The 18,456-nt window shown below is 40.3% G+C and overlaps 1 protein-coding gene across 2 annotated transcripts; it reads left to right on the top strand.

Moving 5' to 3' along the window:
• Nucleotides 1-141: 141 nt before the first annotated feature.
• slc7a14a (solute carrier family 7 member 14a) lies at nt 142-15,637 on the top strand. Of its 2 annotated transcripts, XR_006054574.1 has the most exons (10): nt 142-899; nt 1,242-1,478; nt 4,563-4,780; nt 4,923-5,069; nt 6,824-7,032; nt 7,119-7,266; nt 8,222-8,717; nt 8,829-9,065; nt 10,190-10,558; nt 11,840-15,635. XR_006054574.1 is itself a non-coding variant. In XM_005926029.3 (9 exons), exons 1-9 carry the CDS (start codon nt 593-595, stop codon nt 10,486-10,488), a joined length of 2,298 nt encoding a protein of 765 aa, XP_005926091.1. In that variant the 5' UTR covers nt 142-592; the 3' UTR covers nt 10,489-15,637. The 2 variants fall into 2 exon arrangements, 1 of the variants encoding a protein (XP_005926091.1); XM_005926029.3 differs by having other exon boundaries at nt 10,190-15,637.
• The last annotated feature ends 2,819 nt before the right edge of the window (nt 15,638-18,456 follow it).

Here is an 18,456-nt window from a genome sequence, read left to right as displayed (position 1 = left end):
AAGTGTGGCGAAGATGTTGTAGTTGAAGTACATTGCCTCTGATTCTACAGTTATTTATCAGCAAACACAACAGAAGAGGTTTTGCCAAGGTTTAATATTGCTATCTCTCCCCCTTACAAACAAAATAAAATGTCATTAGGGCTGTCACTAATGAGCTTTGCTACTATAGCGACATGGCTTTGGGGAGAGGATTTCTAATTAGCTGTTTCCTCATTCAGGTACACCTCATTTGTGGACAAACTTGTAATACATTTCCCCTTTTGAACTAATATGTCTTGGCATGCATACTCGAAAATAAGCATTGTGTCAGATGAATAATAGTAGGCAATGGGCTGTGAAATGCTGTAAAAATAAATTATCCCTCTTGTGTCTTTCAGATTACTTTCTCTCTCACTATGTGGGGAAAAACTGACGTGGCATTCTACTGAGCCTGAAAACAGAGGCGTGGAATCAGATTTTCTTCATTTATTTGGATTAGGAATAATTCCTCTTCCAAAGTGCTCTGCACATCTTCTTGAAGAACTCATTCACAGAACTTAAGGAAAAACACTGGTCAAACAGTATCTTCCGCTACTCCCCATTGGCTTTCAATATGAGTGGTCTGGTAGGGAAGCTGGATCCTCGCAGGATACAGTGGGGGTCGACATGGAACACCTTTGCATCCCGTGTCCTCAGGACCAAGCCTGTGGAGTCCATGTTAGATTCAGCCATATCGGGTACAAGCTCACATGGAACCAGACTGGCCCGGGTTTTGTCTACGGTGGACCTAGTGTCGCTGGGTGTGGGCAGCTGCGTCGGGACGGGGATGTATGTGGTCTCTGGACTGGTCGCCAAGGAGATGGCTGGCCCTGGGGTCATTGTGTCCTTTATTATTGCTGCTGTTGCCTCCATTCTGTCAGGTGAGACTAGAGCTATGCACGCTCATTTATGCAAGGCTTCTCTAATCACATAAACACCAAGGGGACAATAGCCGCAGTATAAAGGTTACTGTCCTTCTTATTACCATTAAACTGGTAAGATATATTTGAAAAGCCTTTTAATACCTATGTAATTATTACAAGGGCAATGACATTACAGGGGCACAGCTATAATAGGTTCAAGAGATAGTAAAATATACTTTAATGCTCATATCAATAGTTTCAATTCAGCCTTTCACTCTAGTGATAATGCAGTCAAATCACTGATATGTGTCTGAATTTATGTGTGTCTATATTGTACTCCTCTTCCTGTCTCCCCCACAGGAGTATGCTACGCAGAGTTTGGTGTCCGTGTGCCTAAGACCACAGGTTCAGCCTACACATACAGCTATGTGACAGTGGGGGAGTGTGTGGCTTTTTTCATCGGTTGGAACTTAATTCTGGAATACCTGATTGGCACAGCAGCGGGGGCGTCAGCTCTCAGCAGCATGGCGGACTCACTGGCCAATCACACCATCAGTAACTTTATGATTTCACACATTGGAACACTCAACGGCTTAGGTAAGTAGCACAAAGATGCAGTGCTATGACAGCTTTGATACATTTTCTCTCTGGTTCTAATTTTCTCAGGATTGAAATTCATTCAAGTGTTGTGTAAAATACTGCAGGTTTACTGTGAATGTTTTTTTTTCAGTGTTATATTTACAATATTTCAGGGAACTGAAGCCAAAGTGCTTCTTAGAAATCACCTGTGAGATAATTTTCTTGAAGGCACATTTTTAAAGGCATTAAGAAGCAGGGTAATTCATTTAGAATCGACATCTTATCAGCAATCAGCTACAGTTAGTTGTTTTGGTTCAGCTGTCAAACATGTTTGCTTTAATGGTAAAAACATGCATTGACCCAAGTGACTTTTGGAGAGATGTTATCTTTTTTCTTCCTCCCCACTCTCCTCAGAAGGTCAGACAGAGCTCTGTTCCTTTTGCTGTAGTTGTAGTTAAGACAAATACTTCCTCTTTGAGGTCTTGAACAGACTTTGACATTTAGACTTTGAGAAGTACATTTAATAAATCCAGCCTTTGCTCTTATTCCGTATTTGCACACTAACACGACTTGTTCCTAAGAGTCATGGTTTACTTTATCAGTGTGGAATAGAAGCGCAGCGCCATTTCTATCATACAAAGGATCTCCCATTGCCTTGATAATCACAACACATCTTTCAAATTTTAATAAAAACACCAAGATAAAAATGCTTACATTATCTCAGAAACCATTCAAACCATACCAATTTATTTTTCCCAGGAACATCCAAAGAATATTATGCAGCTTATCTTGGAAGTCATACTGTCACGGAAAGTAAAAGCAGGCACATCATCTTGAATTCTATATAACACAGTTTTCCATAATCTTACCATGAGGAGGATGCCTGCTTATCTTGTCCAATGCTCTAGCTGATGTGTGTGCCAGCTATGTTTCTATCTGGCTGACACTGCCTCATCAGTTGCTTCCTGTTAGCCTTTGAAAAAGTGATGGTAGTGATCACATGACAAGTGTCACAGCCAGCCGTTCCAAATGATCACGGAAAGCTGATGTTTCCTTTTCCTGTTGGAGAGAAATGATTGTTTCTCCACACCCAAGGGGAAAAATGTGAAATCTAACTAAAATATATCTAATTCATTTCCAAATACACACAGGCTGAGTTCTTGTGGAACATGTGCATCTAAAAATTTGTTGCCGTAATGGTCAACTGGGTGGGGTGTATCTAATTTAGGAATGCAGTACTTCACTATGACGACTTATCTTACAAAAATAGTTCAGTTGATGTGCCAAATCTAAAGGTGTTTCCAACATTCTGTTGCCAAGAAATTAAACAGAGTTGGAAAGTTCAATTTTTTATTAAACCATGGCTTTGGGTGTTTTATTGGACCATTGGGGAATGTCCTGTGAATTACACATGAGTTCACTGGAATACCCTTGGATAATTATCTACACATACTCCAACATACTCTATGAGAGTGGCTGAAACTCTTGGAAACAACAAATTAGTCTGGGATTATTTATTCTGATTAATAGCTGTGGTCAAATGTTTACATAGAGTGATCATGGACATGATTTCATATTGTGGAAAGTTTGAGCATTTAATGATTTCTGTCTATGTGGGTTCTCAGTAATCTCTTAGATGAGAGGTGAAACATCATTTAAAAAACAAAAACAAATGCAAGTCACCTTCCTTTTAGCTCTTTAGACTTTGAACTGTTCTTTCTCTTAGTAAGAATAATTGTACGTCAAACATCTTTCGTGACAGATTCCATGATCATCACTTCAAATAATTGTACATAAGTAAAGTTATTCAGATGGGCCACCACTTTGTCAAAGTCTGAAAAAAAGGTCCAAACTGTCACCCTCAGATGAGAGAAATTTGGTTAAGACATGTGGAGTAAGCCAGGAACCACTGAGGCCTTAACCACTTAAGCCTGCCATGAACTGGAAACTGCTGGAATACCAGGGTAACAGTTACATTGCCATGGACTGAAATGGTGATGACCTTGAAAAGACCCTTTTCCAAAGTTGACACCTTTAGGCTCAACTTAAATTTTCAGCTGCCCACATGGATAAGCTAAATTTCTTATAGAGAAAGGTTTGATGGTCAGGCGAGACAAAGATTGAACTATTTGGCCACAATGACAAGAGTTATGTTTGGAGGAGTAAAGATGAGGCTTTCAAACCTATGAACATGCTCTGCATCTCTGCCACTATTGTATTGGTACAATGCACTAAATGGATGGAATGATACAGAAGGAAGTAGCTTCTTTATGCTTCTCCTCAAAATCCATCAACTTCACCTCAGATCAATAGCTAGATGACACAAATGGGTGTTCCAACAGATAGATCAAAACTGGTTTTGGAATGGATAAAGCAGGCTAATGTTAAGCTTCTGGAATGACCTTCCCAAAGCCCCAGTCTCAGCCCTTCTGAAAATTTGTGTGCTATGCTTAAAAGCCGGGCCGGTGCCAGGAAACCAATTCTGCCAAGAAGAGTAGTTAAATATCCAGCCAGAATTATGCCAGAGGCTTGTCGATTGGTACTAAAAGTGTCAGGTTGAGGTGAAGCGTGGTACATTTGAAGTTGTATGTTTGACCCTGTGTGGATTACAGAAAATCCAAAATGAATTCGAAATGTTGAACCCGGTTCTTGATTTTAGATGTATGTTGTACGATTATTCCACCCTGGAAAAAGAAAAATTCAGAGAAATTATTAAAAGACCAAATTTGCATTGACATTTATCCCATTAATGATTGTACTTTATGTGTACTTCTGATAAAAAACTATATTTAGTTAAACTGATTTGACAGCGCTTTGGAACTAGCACCAATAATGTGAGGATTTTCTACTTTTCTTTTTAATTTGGGGTTAATCAGACAAAATAAGAAATTGAAAAACATTTCTCTGAGAAACCTGCTTAACTGTGAGAGGACTTGTTCTGACAATTTAGTATTTTCTTGAAAAAATAACAAAATACTTACTCGAACAGTTTTATGCCAAACACACAGGAAAATGGATATATTCATCTTCAGCACCACAGTGACTGGGTGACAGCACTTTTATGTCTTTCTGTGTATTTAAGCATGCGTGTTTCCTCTCCAGGTAAAGGAGAACAGTCCTACCCAGACCTACTGGCACTGCTGATAGCACTGCTGGTGACAGTGATAGTGGCTTTGGGAGTGAAGAACTCTGTTGGTTTCAACAACGCATTGAACGTCATCAACCTTATAGTGTGGGTGTTCATGATGATTGCTGGCCTGTTCTTTGTAAATGGGGAGAACTGGGACGAGGGGAGATTTCTGCCTTTCGGCTGGTCAGGGGTATGCATCCGAATGTATATATAAACACACACAATAAATAACAAACAAACAAACAGAAACCCCCCTACCATCAGCAGGGTATCTGTGCTGTTTGGTTGTTTTCTTTAGGACATCCATCAGCTCTGTTTCCTCTGTGTTGCAGGTGATGCAGGGTGCAGCCACCTGCTTCTATGCCTTTATTGGATTTGACATCATTGCTACAACAGGAGAAGAGGCCAAGAGTCCCAACACCTCCATCCCCTATGCTATCACCGCCTCACTCATCACCTGCCTCACTGCCTATGTCTCTGTGAGTTAGCTTTATAACATATTGCATAAACAAACATGACCACTCTATTCTTTATATATCTATTGTTAAGTAATCGACAAATCTATTGTTATTCACACTAATAGTTTTGTGTATAACAAAGTAGAGCGTCATTCATGTTATGGTGGTTTCCGTTTATATATTTTGTAAAATGACTTAATTTAATTATAAACCTAAAGAATATTGATCACTTATCATGTGCTGAAATTCAGCTTTAGCTTCAGCTGTCTGCTCTCACCCAAATGTTGACAAGTTTCCAATACACAGAATGAATAAATATGAAGATGCTGTATTTCAAATTTGTGGGTGTGTATCTAATCTCTGATCTCCACCTTTACAGCCCGTACAGCTTTCCTGATTACATAATGTGTGCTGGATGGTTGTTGCTATGGGTGCTGTGGAACAGCAGCCTATCAGATATAAGACGTTTTTCAGCATTTTGTGTGGCAAAGATTGCATCAACTTCAAAAACTCGAGTGCTTCTTTTTGAAATCCTTGTCTCTCTCTTTCACAGTCACATCTATTCCTCCACATCATCGCTCTCCTATGCACCAGCCTCTCTCTAATCTCCACCTTTCTTTGATCTCACTCACTGTAGGCTGCTTGGAATAACTTTTCTGCTGCTGTGAGGATCCCGTGGTTGCTGCTGTTCAATCTTCAGAAATCAGCTTAAACACATTACCTGTCACATCTTTGTGTGTGTGTGTCTGGTGTGTGTGTGTTGTGTGTGTGTGTGTGTTGTTGTGTGTGTCTGTGTGTGTGTGTGTGTGTGTGTGTTGTGTGTGTTGTGTGAGACATTGATTTTTGCAGTACATTTAAATCAAAGAGTTTGCAAGGCAAACTTATGCTTGTTTGTCAGTTTCTGAGCTTTTCATTCACTGTTAGTGATGACATATCTATCCTTGTACGGCCTTGCAATACTGTGGTCTTCAGTTTAGGTTGGGGCAATGAGCAGCAGGGGAGAGAATTGTGCTGATTATTTTTTCTGGGAAGTCCTTTGCTCTGGAGATGGGTAATATGAATTTGACAACTAAACTTAGCCGACTGTGAGCTGAAGGGGACACTGAAAAATACATTTTGGGATCGGATTTGTGCTCTAAGCAAATATGTTGTTGTAGATTTGTTTTAGATTACTTTATCCCCCTTGTGACTGGTTCACACACAGTGTTAGCCAGTCTTTTCATACAGTAAATAATGGATGTTAACTTCCTTTCTGTAAGGGGTTAGTGCTTTTTATTATTATTACTCCCCTTCTGTAATCCGTTGATGCAAATCTATCTGATTAGCAGCACAGCATTTGTGACAGATGGCTCTGCATGATATCACACATCAGACACAGGGACACACATATTGAGCGAGGCACGAGTAATGACCACTTTGCATGTGATGGAGCATGCTGTGTGCTGAGCATATTAGCTAAGCAAAACTAAGCTCTAAGGATGTAGCTCAACTCTTTTTAGTATCTAGGGTCTAAATGTTCATGTGACTATAGGCTCTACAGAGTTACTCTGAGAAGAGCCTCCACAAGAAGTCGAATTAGTCTCTTTTCTGCAGCATCATCCCGCAGCATTAATACACTTCTGGCAGCAAAAATCTAATATTTCTGCTTGTTAACACTGGTATTAAAGTTTCTCTGTACTTTAATAGATTCATGATGAGATTTTGATTTTATGGTGAGAACTGCAGTAAAGATTTCTTAGTAATAATCAACACTATGTTTGTTTTTTTTATTCCAGGTTTCTGTGATTCTGACACTGATGGTACCATACAATGAAATTGATGAGGATGCACCACTGATGGAGATGTTTGCCATGCATGGTTGTATGTTCGCAAAGTACATAGTTGCGGTAGGCTCTATAGCTGGACTGACTGTATCCCTCCTGGGTTCGCTGTTCCCCATGCCCAGGGTCATCTATGCCATGGCAGGAGATGGCCTGCTCTTTAAGTTAGTTCCACAGTGCTTGCATTTTTATTTATATGTCAGTCTTAATGATGTTTGCATATGAGTCTCATCTCATCTCTTTTTTATAGGTTCCTGGCCCATGTGTCTTCCTACACAGAGACCCCTGTTGTAGCCTGTGTGGTTTCAGGCTTTCTGGCTTCCTTGCTGTCCCTCCTGGTCAGCCTTAGAGACCTCATAGAGATGATGTCCATAGGAACGCTTTTGGCCTATACCCTGGTGAGTGTTGGATAATAATAATGGAAACATGTACATCATGAAGCTTACTCTCAATATTATTTAGATCAATTTTCTTTAAAGAAGTTTTTCCTTCCACATTGAGGGGCATCTGATTGTCTTTACCTTACAATATAAAGTGCCTTGAGGCAACTGTTGCTATTTGGTGCTATATAAATAAAATTGAATTGAACTGAATTGAACTGAATGCATTTAATATATCTGGATAAAGCCCTTGAGATGTATTTAAGGATGTCTAAACAAACATACTAGCAACTACTGCTAAGCAGAACAATACAAAGCCACAATCTCACTGTATTACACTGCCTTACAGAGATCAATTCACAGTATTTTGTAACCAGGGGGCATCCATAATCCAGCAACAATTGTTTTATAAGAACTAAGTGAAGATGCGTTGCTCAGCTTTCATCTCAACTCTAAGAAATTTATAGCCTGAAAACAGAAAGATTGGTGTTTCTTCTCCTAAGTAGATATACATTCAGATTTGACAAAAAAGCACTGCTCTTTTAAGGAGCTATGAAATACTGCACACAATAACAGATACCTTGCTAGGAAAAATAATCTCTCCAGTGCATGATTTCCTATGATAACAGGATAGCTGTATGTGTTCATGGACAACAAATCTTAACAGGGTCACCAGTATGTACAAGACATGTGGGCATGTGTTTATCAGGCTCTAAAGATGACCTTCTACCCATAGCTGCAGAATACTAGTTAGATGGTAAGCAGTTAACTAAGATAATAAAGAGTCACTGATTTATGAACCAGTCAGAACAAAAACAAAATTCATAATTTTTCATCAATTTTTGTAAAAACTAATTATTGAGCTGTTTGTTTTGAAATAAAACATCCACACAATTCCTGTGGAATGGGAATGTCACTACTAAAAATGGTTTTGTGATGGAGCTCCTGTTTATAAATGACATGTGTTTTGCAGGTGAGTCTCTGTGTGCTTCTCTTACGCTACCAACCTGAGGGAGACATCCATGGTTTCGTGAACTTTCTCTCTGAGGAGCAGAATAAAAAGAGGAAGGAAGGCGTTCTGGCTGAGTGTGAGAAAGACGCCTGCTCACCAACCAGCGAGGCCGATGAGTATGGCGGTCCGCCCACTAACACCTGCGGAGCCAAAAACCTGCCTTCACTGGGTGACAATGAGATGCTGATTGGCAAACCAGATAAAAATGCATACACGGCCAATCACCCTAACTATGGTACAGTGGATATGACTACTGGTATTGAAGCAGAAGAATCAGAAGGTGGCCTGTCCCGGCGGTTAAAGAAGCTGATTGGACCACGCTACTACACCTTGAGGATCCGACTGGGCCTACCGGGAAAAATGGATAGACCGACTCCAGCAACGGGGAAAACTGTCACTGTGTGTGTTCTGCTGCTCTTCATCTTCATTTTTGCTTTCTGCTCCTTCATAATTTTTGGTGAGAACAAGTTAACAAACTCACACTCACATTTGTATGATTCAGGCACAGATTGGTCAACAAATAATAAAAGCGTTGAACTGAATTGAATGAATTATTTCTTCCTTTCAGGAGCTAGCACTATTGGGGAGGGTCGTTGGTGGGCCTTGCTGCTATTGATCGTCTTCATCATTATCATTGCCCTACTAGTCATCATCATCCTGCAACAACCAGAGAATCCTAAGCGACTTCCCTACATGGCACCCTGTGTGCCCTTCGTACCTGCGTCAGCCATGTTGGTTAATATCTACCTCATGCTCAAACTGTCTGCAATCACCTGGATACGATTTTCAATCTGGTGCCTCGTGGGTAAGTAAATGATGTTTTATTTGTTTGCTTTTAAATTAACTTTAAAACATTTGGAAAGAGAAAAGATAATGCTTTTATTTAGTCAGTTCCACACCTGTCAGTCATGTAGAAGGACAAGCAGGAACTTAATGAGACTTTTGTTTTAGTTTTGTCGTGTTTAATCACTATGCAGGTTGGTTGCTAAATTATTTCCATGTTGCATGCATGAAAATAATTCAATATAATTATAGAATGTAATGTATATATGTTTGGCAATGGTTTATATGAAAACTGGCTGCTTCCATCTCAATATAGCAGTGAAACAAAAAGCCAACCAAAAGATTGCATTGTAAGCAATGACTCATGACAGTTGATACTTAGTGTAACGACTGAGTAATTAAAAATAACTATTTTTTAATTTAAATTTTTTGACCAATAAAGAACAGACTGTGTGTGACTTCTTGTTTGTTTTATTGTGGAAGACCTGGGGCATCTAACTTTCCTTTTCCTTCCTGCCTCAGTTGTATCTATCTGAGCACCTATTTTTGACTTGCCTCTATAGCTGCAAGAGTGAAAGGGAAGGTTTACAAGAAGGTAGTGAGACCTGCTTTGATATGTGGTTTGTAAACAGTGGCACTGACAAAACTTCAGGAGCCTAAGATAAAGTGGCAGGGATGAAGATGCTAAGATTTTCTTTGGGAGTGACCAGGATGGACAAGATTAACAATGAGGACATCAGAGGGACAGCTCATGTCGCAATAGCAAGGCTGAAATAGCTTGGGCATGTACACAGTACATGGTGGGTATACTGGACAAAGGATTTTGAAGATGAAGCTACCAGGCAAGAGGAAAGGAGAAAGACCAAAGACAAGATTCATGGATGTAGTGAAGGAGGACATGCTTGTTGTTACAGAAAATGATTCTAGGGATAAGGTGAGATGGAGGCAAATGATCTGCTGTGGCAACCCCCAAAAGGATACGGCTGAAAGGAAAAGGAGAGTCCAACAGAGCTTTTAGGTTGATGGAGATTTTCCTTTTTTTCTGTATTTTTATTTAAGCAACTAAAATCATGCCCCAAGGTCTAATAAATATGATCCACTGGATTATGTATGTGTGAAAAATATTAACATGTTCTGTTCTTGTAGGTGTGCTCATATACTTTGGCTATGGCATGTGGAATAGTACTCTGGAAATCACAGCCAGAGAGAATGAGGTGCATGCTTCCACCTACCAGCGCTACGATCAAGGTGTTGACGAAGGCTTCTGCGGCTTCGAAGATGATTTCTACCCACCTACCACTGACGCCTGGGGTGCGCCAGACGGGGCATCAGGGCTAACCTCGCCCCCTGTGGCAAAACCTGAAAATGATGGGATGCCATCAAAAAGTGGAGGCAGAACCATTGCCAATCATGGCCTCGCGGAGGAGGATCCAATGGATTTCTAAGGGACTGACTCTGCGTTACCCTGAATGTACTGCCTTGTCTGCTGCCTGGGGGATGGGAGGGGAAGAATATGTGAGTGCACGAATGACTCTGTGTGTGTGTGTGTGTGTGTGTGTGTGTGTGTGTGTGTGTGTGTGTGTGCGTGTACATGCCAGCATGTGTGTTTTTTTGTGTGTCCAACTCTTGGGCTAGATTGTTTGTTGGCAGTGGAACTGCTTTTCTATCACTTTATTCCACCGTGCCTGGCTCCCCCGCTTCCACAGAAATTTAGATGTCAAGGTCGTGAGTGTCTTGACTCATTTGCTTGTTATTGCTTACTGGAATCCACATGCCACACAAAGAAAGGCCAGACAGAAAAAGTGCAGATGTAGCAAGAGATAAAATATAATGTGGCTCTTTGAACTCTGAACCAAATGAGAGTGTCTGTTAAGCAATTTTTTTAACTGTTTATTTCTCGGAATTACGAGATACAATAGAGGAGAAGGCAACGAGATGGGGCAGATGAATCAGCATGTCCCATCCTGTTTTAACAGACAGGCAGGAAGGTTAGATGACAGCACGGCAAGCCCAAATGACTTCCTGTGGACAGCTCTGGTTTTCTCCGTTCATTCGGAATTTTCAACAGAAAGCAAAAGTGCTGTGCATACCCTCAAAATAATAATAAAAAACCGTTAACCCTCAGTGTTATTTCATGCTTTAAATGTTTCCCTGACCCCAAACATCTAGCCCAAGTGATTCTGAGGTGAATGTGGGAAAGGGTGTCGATGTTTTCTGTCACAAATATTACTTGGACTTTGCTTGCAATAGTGCCTTCATCTACTGTATGTGTACGTGAGTTTCTGATTATGTCGGTTTTCTACTTTAATTTTGCCTGCGTGTGTATTTGAGGGTGTACTGCATGTACACTCAAAATCCACCTTTACATGGGTTATTATATTTGTGTTTGTATAAAGTGTGTTCTTCAGATTGATTTACTCTGTATGTATAGATATATTTTCCCACTCTTCCCCAGCATGAAGCTCAGCGTGAATTCACTTGCAACAAATCAACTCATCAGTATATTGGAAAATAGGAGAGAGTAGTCGATATAAAAGCAAAAGAGAATGAGCTGAATACTAACTGGTAACCACTATGGTTACTCTGAAGAAAGTCATATTTTCTCCTGATTTTTTTTGCATGATAAGTTTACGATTTTATTTAAAATTCATTCAGAATTTCTTTTGACTTATGATCATCTGTTCTTTTTGCTTTCTTTTTTACCAAATGAAATGAAATCTAATCTTTCCTCTTCCTCCTTTCCTTTGCTTTTCTTTCTTCAATTCCTCCTCCTTCTTCTTCTTTGCATTTTATAAGGTTCCACAATTCCTTTCTTCTTCCAAACCAACTCTACCTTCCTCTCGCTGCCACCTCACCCTCGGCTTGATATCCATCGGGCCATGTCATCCACTTTAAGCCACAAGTGATAGAGCCAGGATTGGTTTTCAGTCAGGATTTGTAACAGCAATCTGTTCATGGCCTGTCGATCTATTAGCTCCTGTTTCGCTTAAGGGTGTCCGCTATCGTTTTTCTGATTTGTCACTGGAGCGTTTACTACACTCCCTGTGGTCCTGCTCCCACTTAGGCTCAAGCTGGTATGAGTGAACCTCACTATTTGGCCCTACTTTGTTTTTAAAGCATGTAGCTTGTGCTGAAGTCCCACTCTTCACATTGTACCTACATTGCTGGTGCACTCTGAAGAGCTTGTGAAAATCAGCTGGATCAGATAATGAGCCAGTGTGGTTTAACATGTAGGACAAGTAAGCTACAGCCAAGGTTAGGGGTTGGATTTCATAATTAGTATGTACTGCAAAGCATGTTTAAGAGTAAAACACTTTTAAACAAGAGAATACAAAGTGCTTTACATTGAAGGGATTGTGCAATGTATCCATTCATGGCACTATAACTGATTTTGGCATCAACCAAAGCACCCCCCACCCTTATAGGTGGGGGGTGCTTCTTCTATATAGCTGCTGCTGCTGTCTGCCCTGATTGTCCTACTTGTACCGTTTGCCCCTGTTGCTGCATCAGTCCCTTCCAGGGAAGCCTTATTTGTCTAATGCACTAAATCTAAGGATGCCACGCTATACCCCCACCCCACCTCTGCCCCCCTCACAACCATACACATTCGAAAAAACAAGAAAACAAAAATAAAACAAACCAAAAATGAAAAAATAAATTAAAATAATTATTATATCAACAGGCCCTTTGGTGATGTCCATTGAATAGATTATACCAACTCCATATACACAGGGATTTATGTTCATATTGAATGATTCTGCAGGTAGCAAGCGCACGGAGCAGTATGCTGTGCAGGCAAGTGGAAGTTTAGGGAGTTGGAATTTAGTTGCGGTTGAGTGTGAAGCCTATGTAGTCTGCCAAGGTCATGACTTTAGTATCTTTTATGGAAATGTGACTGGGTTATTGACTTGAGGGGGGGGGGATCATATTTTACGACCACAATATTACATTAAACCACACTGTAAGTTCCAGCCATGGATGTTAGAAGAACTGATATTTTATAGCAGTTTTTTTACGGTTGGCACAGGAAAAAATAATAGAAATTTTTGCAGAATTGTCCAATATAAACATTATTCTAGGTGATACAGTTGGAAAAGCATTTGCACATTAAGTCTCGCACACATCTAAACATATTTTCATTTTGTACTTTTGAGCCAAAATACCCACTCAGATCACTTCCTAACTCAGCCAAAAGAATCCAACAGCTTTGCATTCATAGCTCAGCCAAAACAAAAAAGTAAATTCAGGCGATGCCATTCCTCTCACACTGGACTGTACAGCCGACTTTCTATATTATCTGATCTGCGTGTGTGTATAAAAACTGTGCGAATGCATGTGCTGTATGTGTGTGCGATGTGTGTTTGTGGTCTACGCCTGCGCCTCAGTGTGATCGTCTGGTGAATGTGTAGCATGCTGTCATGCACGAGGCCCAGACTATACATGTTGTACTTGCATGCGGTGACTGATCGCAATGACCTGTAATGGAACACTAAACCAAACCAAATGCAGGCTTAATTCTTATACCTGGGAACGTTGGCCTCTCTGCTCTGGAAGGACTAATGTTTAACAATTTAATAGGTTAAATAAAACCACTATCCTACAGGATGATTTTGTGCATTTGTTGCACTTTGCTGCATTTTCTATTCTGATGGGAACCCAGAATTTTACTTTATAACTCAATACTATGTTAAATGAAAGAGCTAAAGGAATATTATATACGATATCTCCTTGCCCAGGTATGAGAACCAGGACTCCATTTGAAAAAGAAGGAGTACATGTAGCAAACACACTGATGTGGGTTGCTCTTCTCACATCCTTCCTCAAGCACTTACAATATGCCTACTTCCTCTTTGTCCATCTTCTCAACCACAACCTCTGCAAGCCAAAGTCCACAATGTTTGTTTACTTTTCACGTACAGAAGGCTGTAGTTTCTTCAGAGTGAAGACCTGAGAAAAAAACAGAGCTAAATTTTTTTCTTCTCTTCTAATAAGCTACTTTATCACAAGCAGACAGATTTTTCTTTTATTAAAGTGACTTTGGTCATTGGTATAAAGGATAATTTCTGAATTTTTACTAGTATTTCGTTAATATTTAAAGTATTAGTGTAGAATCCGATGCATCTGTTCTGCAACGACACGATGCGGTGAAAAGTACAACACTATAGGAGGAGTGAACTAAAAGAAAGGTATTTTTCTACAGCTGTTTCCCATTCACGGATCCTCCTCGGGAAGGTGTACACAGCAGAGTTGGGTGGAGTTATCAGTCTTCACTGTCTGTGGTTTTGTTTAATCACAAGGAGGCCTGGGAGAAACTGCTAAAATATATTTTTAACAGCCATAGTCTCTCTAGAATGAAAAGGCTCATTTATAAACGTTAATCTTTTCCTTTGAAGGTTTTTCAAATGGTTGTTCAAGACGTCAATACGACTATAGGTGGTTTAGGAGTAAGAATATTAATAACTAATAAGAGAAAACACGCAGAAACTATTTTAATACGATTCTATAAATGGTAAACTACACACAAAATCAAAGATTGCCTCTGTTGCTTTTAAAGTCAGTTACTGTTTGTTTATTTAGTCTTGGAGAAGGCGTGCCATGTTCTTCCTGTGCTCTGTGTTCACTGTGGCCAAGCGTCCAGTCAGTGTGTGTTGGACTTGTTGAGATTGGCTTCTCTTGCAACAGCAGATTTTATTCCTTTTCACTTCTGTATATTTTGGCACAAAGCTGTATAATGTAATTGTTTTTAATTTTTGTTTTTTAAAGGTTTCTTCCATATGTGTGGTTAATTTGCTCCTGGGTGCACTGTTTTTGCTGAGTTGTTGATATTGCTTCCATGCAACAATGAAAGTTAGTTATTGCAATTACAAAACAGTGGCTTGCTCGTTTATTCGCACATTTATTCACACATTAGGTGAATGCACATGCATACACAGATGTTTTCCGTGTCTTTTCCCTCTAAAACTAAAAATTTAAAATAAATATATTTTTATTTTTTATTACATACAGATTCTTATGTCTGTGCAAAAGTATGCAGTTAAAGATTTTGGCTGCAATGCAGAAAGCAAGCTATTTTATGTTATATTCTATTTTTAACTGTTGTCAGAAGTGAGATACAAATTTACTTCTATTGACCATTTTAAAAAGGCATACGGATTGATTTCTCAAAATATAAAACTGTTGTTTTAGCATTTTGTCATCAGTATAAGATGTCTCACTGTTGCCGTGTCTACAGTGGAGGACAGCTGGACCCCTACAATGGGGGACCCAGACCATACTGTGTATATTTCATGTTTCCACAGTATGATCGGCTTTATTTGTTTTGAAATACTAGTATTTGGTATGTAAAAATAGACTTGTCCTGTTTTTTTAGTGCCCTCACAGCTATATGATAAAAAAAATTCTCATAATTAGCAGAACATAAAACATAAAACATGCTAATTGCACACTAGTCTGTGTATTCAAAGCACTGGAAGGAAACCCTTGCACATGTGTTTCCTGCACTGACTGAAATGGCAGCTCAGGTGCATTTATAAATTTATGACCCCCTTGAACTCCTCTTTTGATCTGTTTTAATTTTAGTTAGCTCTCAGAATCAGAATCAGAATCAGAAAGGGTTTTATTGCCAAATGTTGAGCAGGTTTACAACATTAGGAAATTGCTGCGGTGCTTCAGTGCAAACATACTGTCATAAATTACGCTAAAATAGACATGAAAATAAAAATAAGAATAAGAATTAAAAGTGCTAAGTAGATAGATATATACATGAGTGCAGGTGGTGATCAGTGCCAAACATGGAATGATACAGTGAACACAGCGTAGGGTCATGTGTTAGTGGTGGGAACAGTCATACGGTTATTGTTCATGTGTCCAACAGCAGAGGGGAAGAAACTGTTCTTATGGCGAGAGGTTCTGGTGCGAATGGACCGGAGCCTCCTGCCTGAGGGGAGCAGGTCAAACAGACTGTGTCCAGGGTGAGAAGGGTCAGCTGAGATCCGAGCTGCACGCCGCAATGTCCTGGAGGTGTACAGGTCCTGCAGAGATGGGAGTCTGCAGCCAATCACCTTCTCAGCAGAGCGCACAACACGCTGCAGTCTCTGTTTGTCCCTGATAGTGGCTCCAGCGTACCACACGGTGATGGAGGAGGTGAGGATGGACTCGATGATTGCAGTGTAGAACTGCATCATCGTCCGTGTTGGCAGGTTGAATTTCTTCAGCTGCCTCAGGAAGTACATCCTCTGCTGGGCTTTCTTGATGACGGAGGTGATGGTGGGCTCCCACTTCAGGTCCTGGGTGATGGTGGTACCCAGGAAGCGGAATGAGTCCACAGAGGTGATGGGGGTGTCAGTCAGGATGATGGGGGGGAGTGGGGCTGTGTGCTTCCTGAAGTCCACAATAATCTCCACTGTCTTCTGGGCATTCAGCACCAGGTTGTTGTGGCTGCACCAGGACACCAGACGTTCAACCTCCCTCCTGTAGGCAGACTCATCCCCGTCCGAGATGAGTCCAATAACGGTGGTGTCATCTGCAAACTTGATTAGCTTGACAGACTGGTGGGTGGAGGTGCAGCAGTTGGTGTACAGGGAGAAGAGCAGAGGAGAAAGAACACAGCCCTGAGGGGAGCCGGTGCTGATGGTCCGGGAGTCCGAGACATTCTTTCCCAGCCTCACATGCTGCTTCCTGTCCGTCAGGAAGTCAGTGATCCACCGGCGTCTCAGTTATCATAGAATACATCTCAGAATAAATTGTAGGCACTTGCACCTGCAGGCACAGCTTTCATGTCTGTGTCAAAACAGCCTCTGACCCCTGTATAACATCTGTTCCTTATATCCAGGTCACTCCTGTGCTATTTTACTATTTCACTGTCTTGAGATTCTCCCATGAACCCTCAAAAACCATGTACCTGTCTCTGCAGGAACCTGGGCAAACACAGACAGTCGTCATGACAATGTCAAGGTTCCCCTTAAACTTTATCACCATTGTCCAATAAAACATAATTTCAACTTTTAGGTTAAAAGAATGACATTTTAACCTAAAAGTTGAAATCTGGTACTTGAACAGCATATAAGGGTTAAATGTACTTAAAATCTGGTATTATTTATAGTCTTTTACAGTATGAAAATACAGTGAGGGACATTCTGCATCAGTGATGAAGAAACTGTGAGAAATCCATTACATAACAGGCAGAAATAACAATGAAACACCCACATCAGCAGTGTAGATTCAGTAAACTCAAACATTAAAAATCAAAACATCAAACATTACTATGATTTTCTTCACAGCTGAAGAAAAATTAATGGATGTTTACATAGTGGATTTGAACTGGATTCGGGACTGAAATGGAAATAGACAAGCTAGGTTGAATGATGGCGCAAACACAAGAAGCGAAAATTAAATACTTAGTCAGAAAATAAAGATTGGTGTATGAGAATGTCCCAGGAGCTTACGGCCACACCACCCTGAACACGCCCGATCTCGTCTGATCTCGAGAATGTCCCAGGAGAGATTAAAAAAATCCCACAATTAGTTTATTCTTTGCTATAAACTGCCAATTGTGACTCCCATGATGTACCTACGTTGTAAGCATCATTAGGAACTGGTAAGTACTTTTAGCTACTGAAAATGATACAACATGGTAAATGGGAGCCATATTACCTTCAAACTTCTTAGTCAGTTCTGTCCCTGATGGACAGCAGCTAACTGGTAGCAATATTTATGTATAGGATATCATAACACTACAAGTCTTTTTCAGCAATACAGGACAGCTTGTATGCTTGCTATCCTCCCACTGGCCTCCTGTTGACTGGATGGCTTTATGCCTAGAACAGCATCACATTTCAGGGAATACACACACCGACATGATCACACACCTGCACTCACAGGCGTGCCAGGAAATTCACATGCAGATATCATTCACAATGATATGCAGAAATACAGTAACACAGTGGAAATCTGTACGCACACTATAGATGGTTGCGTGTGTGGTAGGAGATAAGCTCAGGACAAAGAGATAGCACATTTTGTTTTCAAAGTGTCATGTCATATCTGTGGTATGACTAAGTGACCTCGATATGGGCACAGAAGTGCACACGAAGGAAACAATTATCTTTCTTAGTTGCATATTATTTGTGTGGTTGAAACAGGCTTTCATTTACTGATTTAACTCAAGGTCACTGAGTCACATTTTATCGCAGCGCATAATGTTTTCTCATTGCTTTCAGTTCAGATTTGTAAAAAATACAGACTCATGCACAAACACGCCAATTATAGTTTGTCTTTGTAACTAATGTGCAACAAAAAATCAACACAGCTTGTTACATTGCAGTATATCTCACACATCCACACCACATGCTTTCTCCAGTTTCTTTCCACCCATAAATAGAAAAAAAAAGATAAAAAATACCCTTCCAGCATTA

The sequence above is a fragment of the Haplochromis burtoni genome, unplaced genomic scaffold, assembly GCF_018398535.1.
Source record: "Haplochromis burtoni strain Fernald_Lab_line unplaced genomic scaffold, NCSU_Asbu1 Contig_85, whole genome shotgun sequence".
Lineage (NCBI taxonomy): Eukaryota > Metazoa > Chordata > Actinopteri > Cichliformes > Cichlidae > Haplochromis > Haplochromis burtoni.
This window is presented reverse-complemented; position numbering and strand designations above follow the sequence as displayed.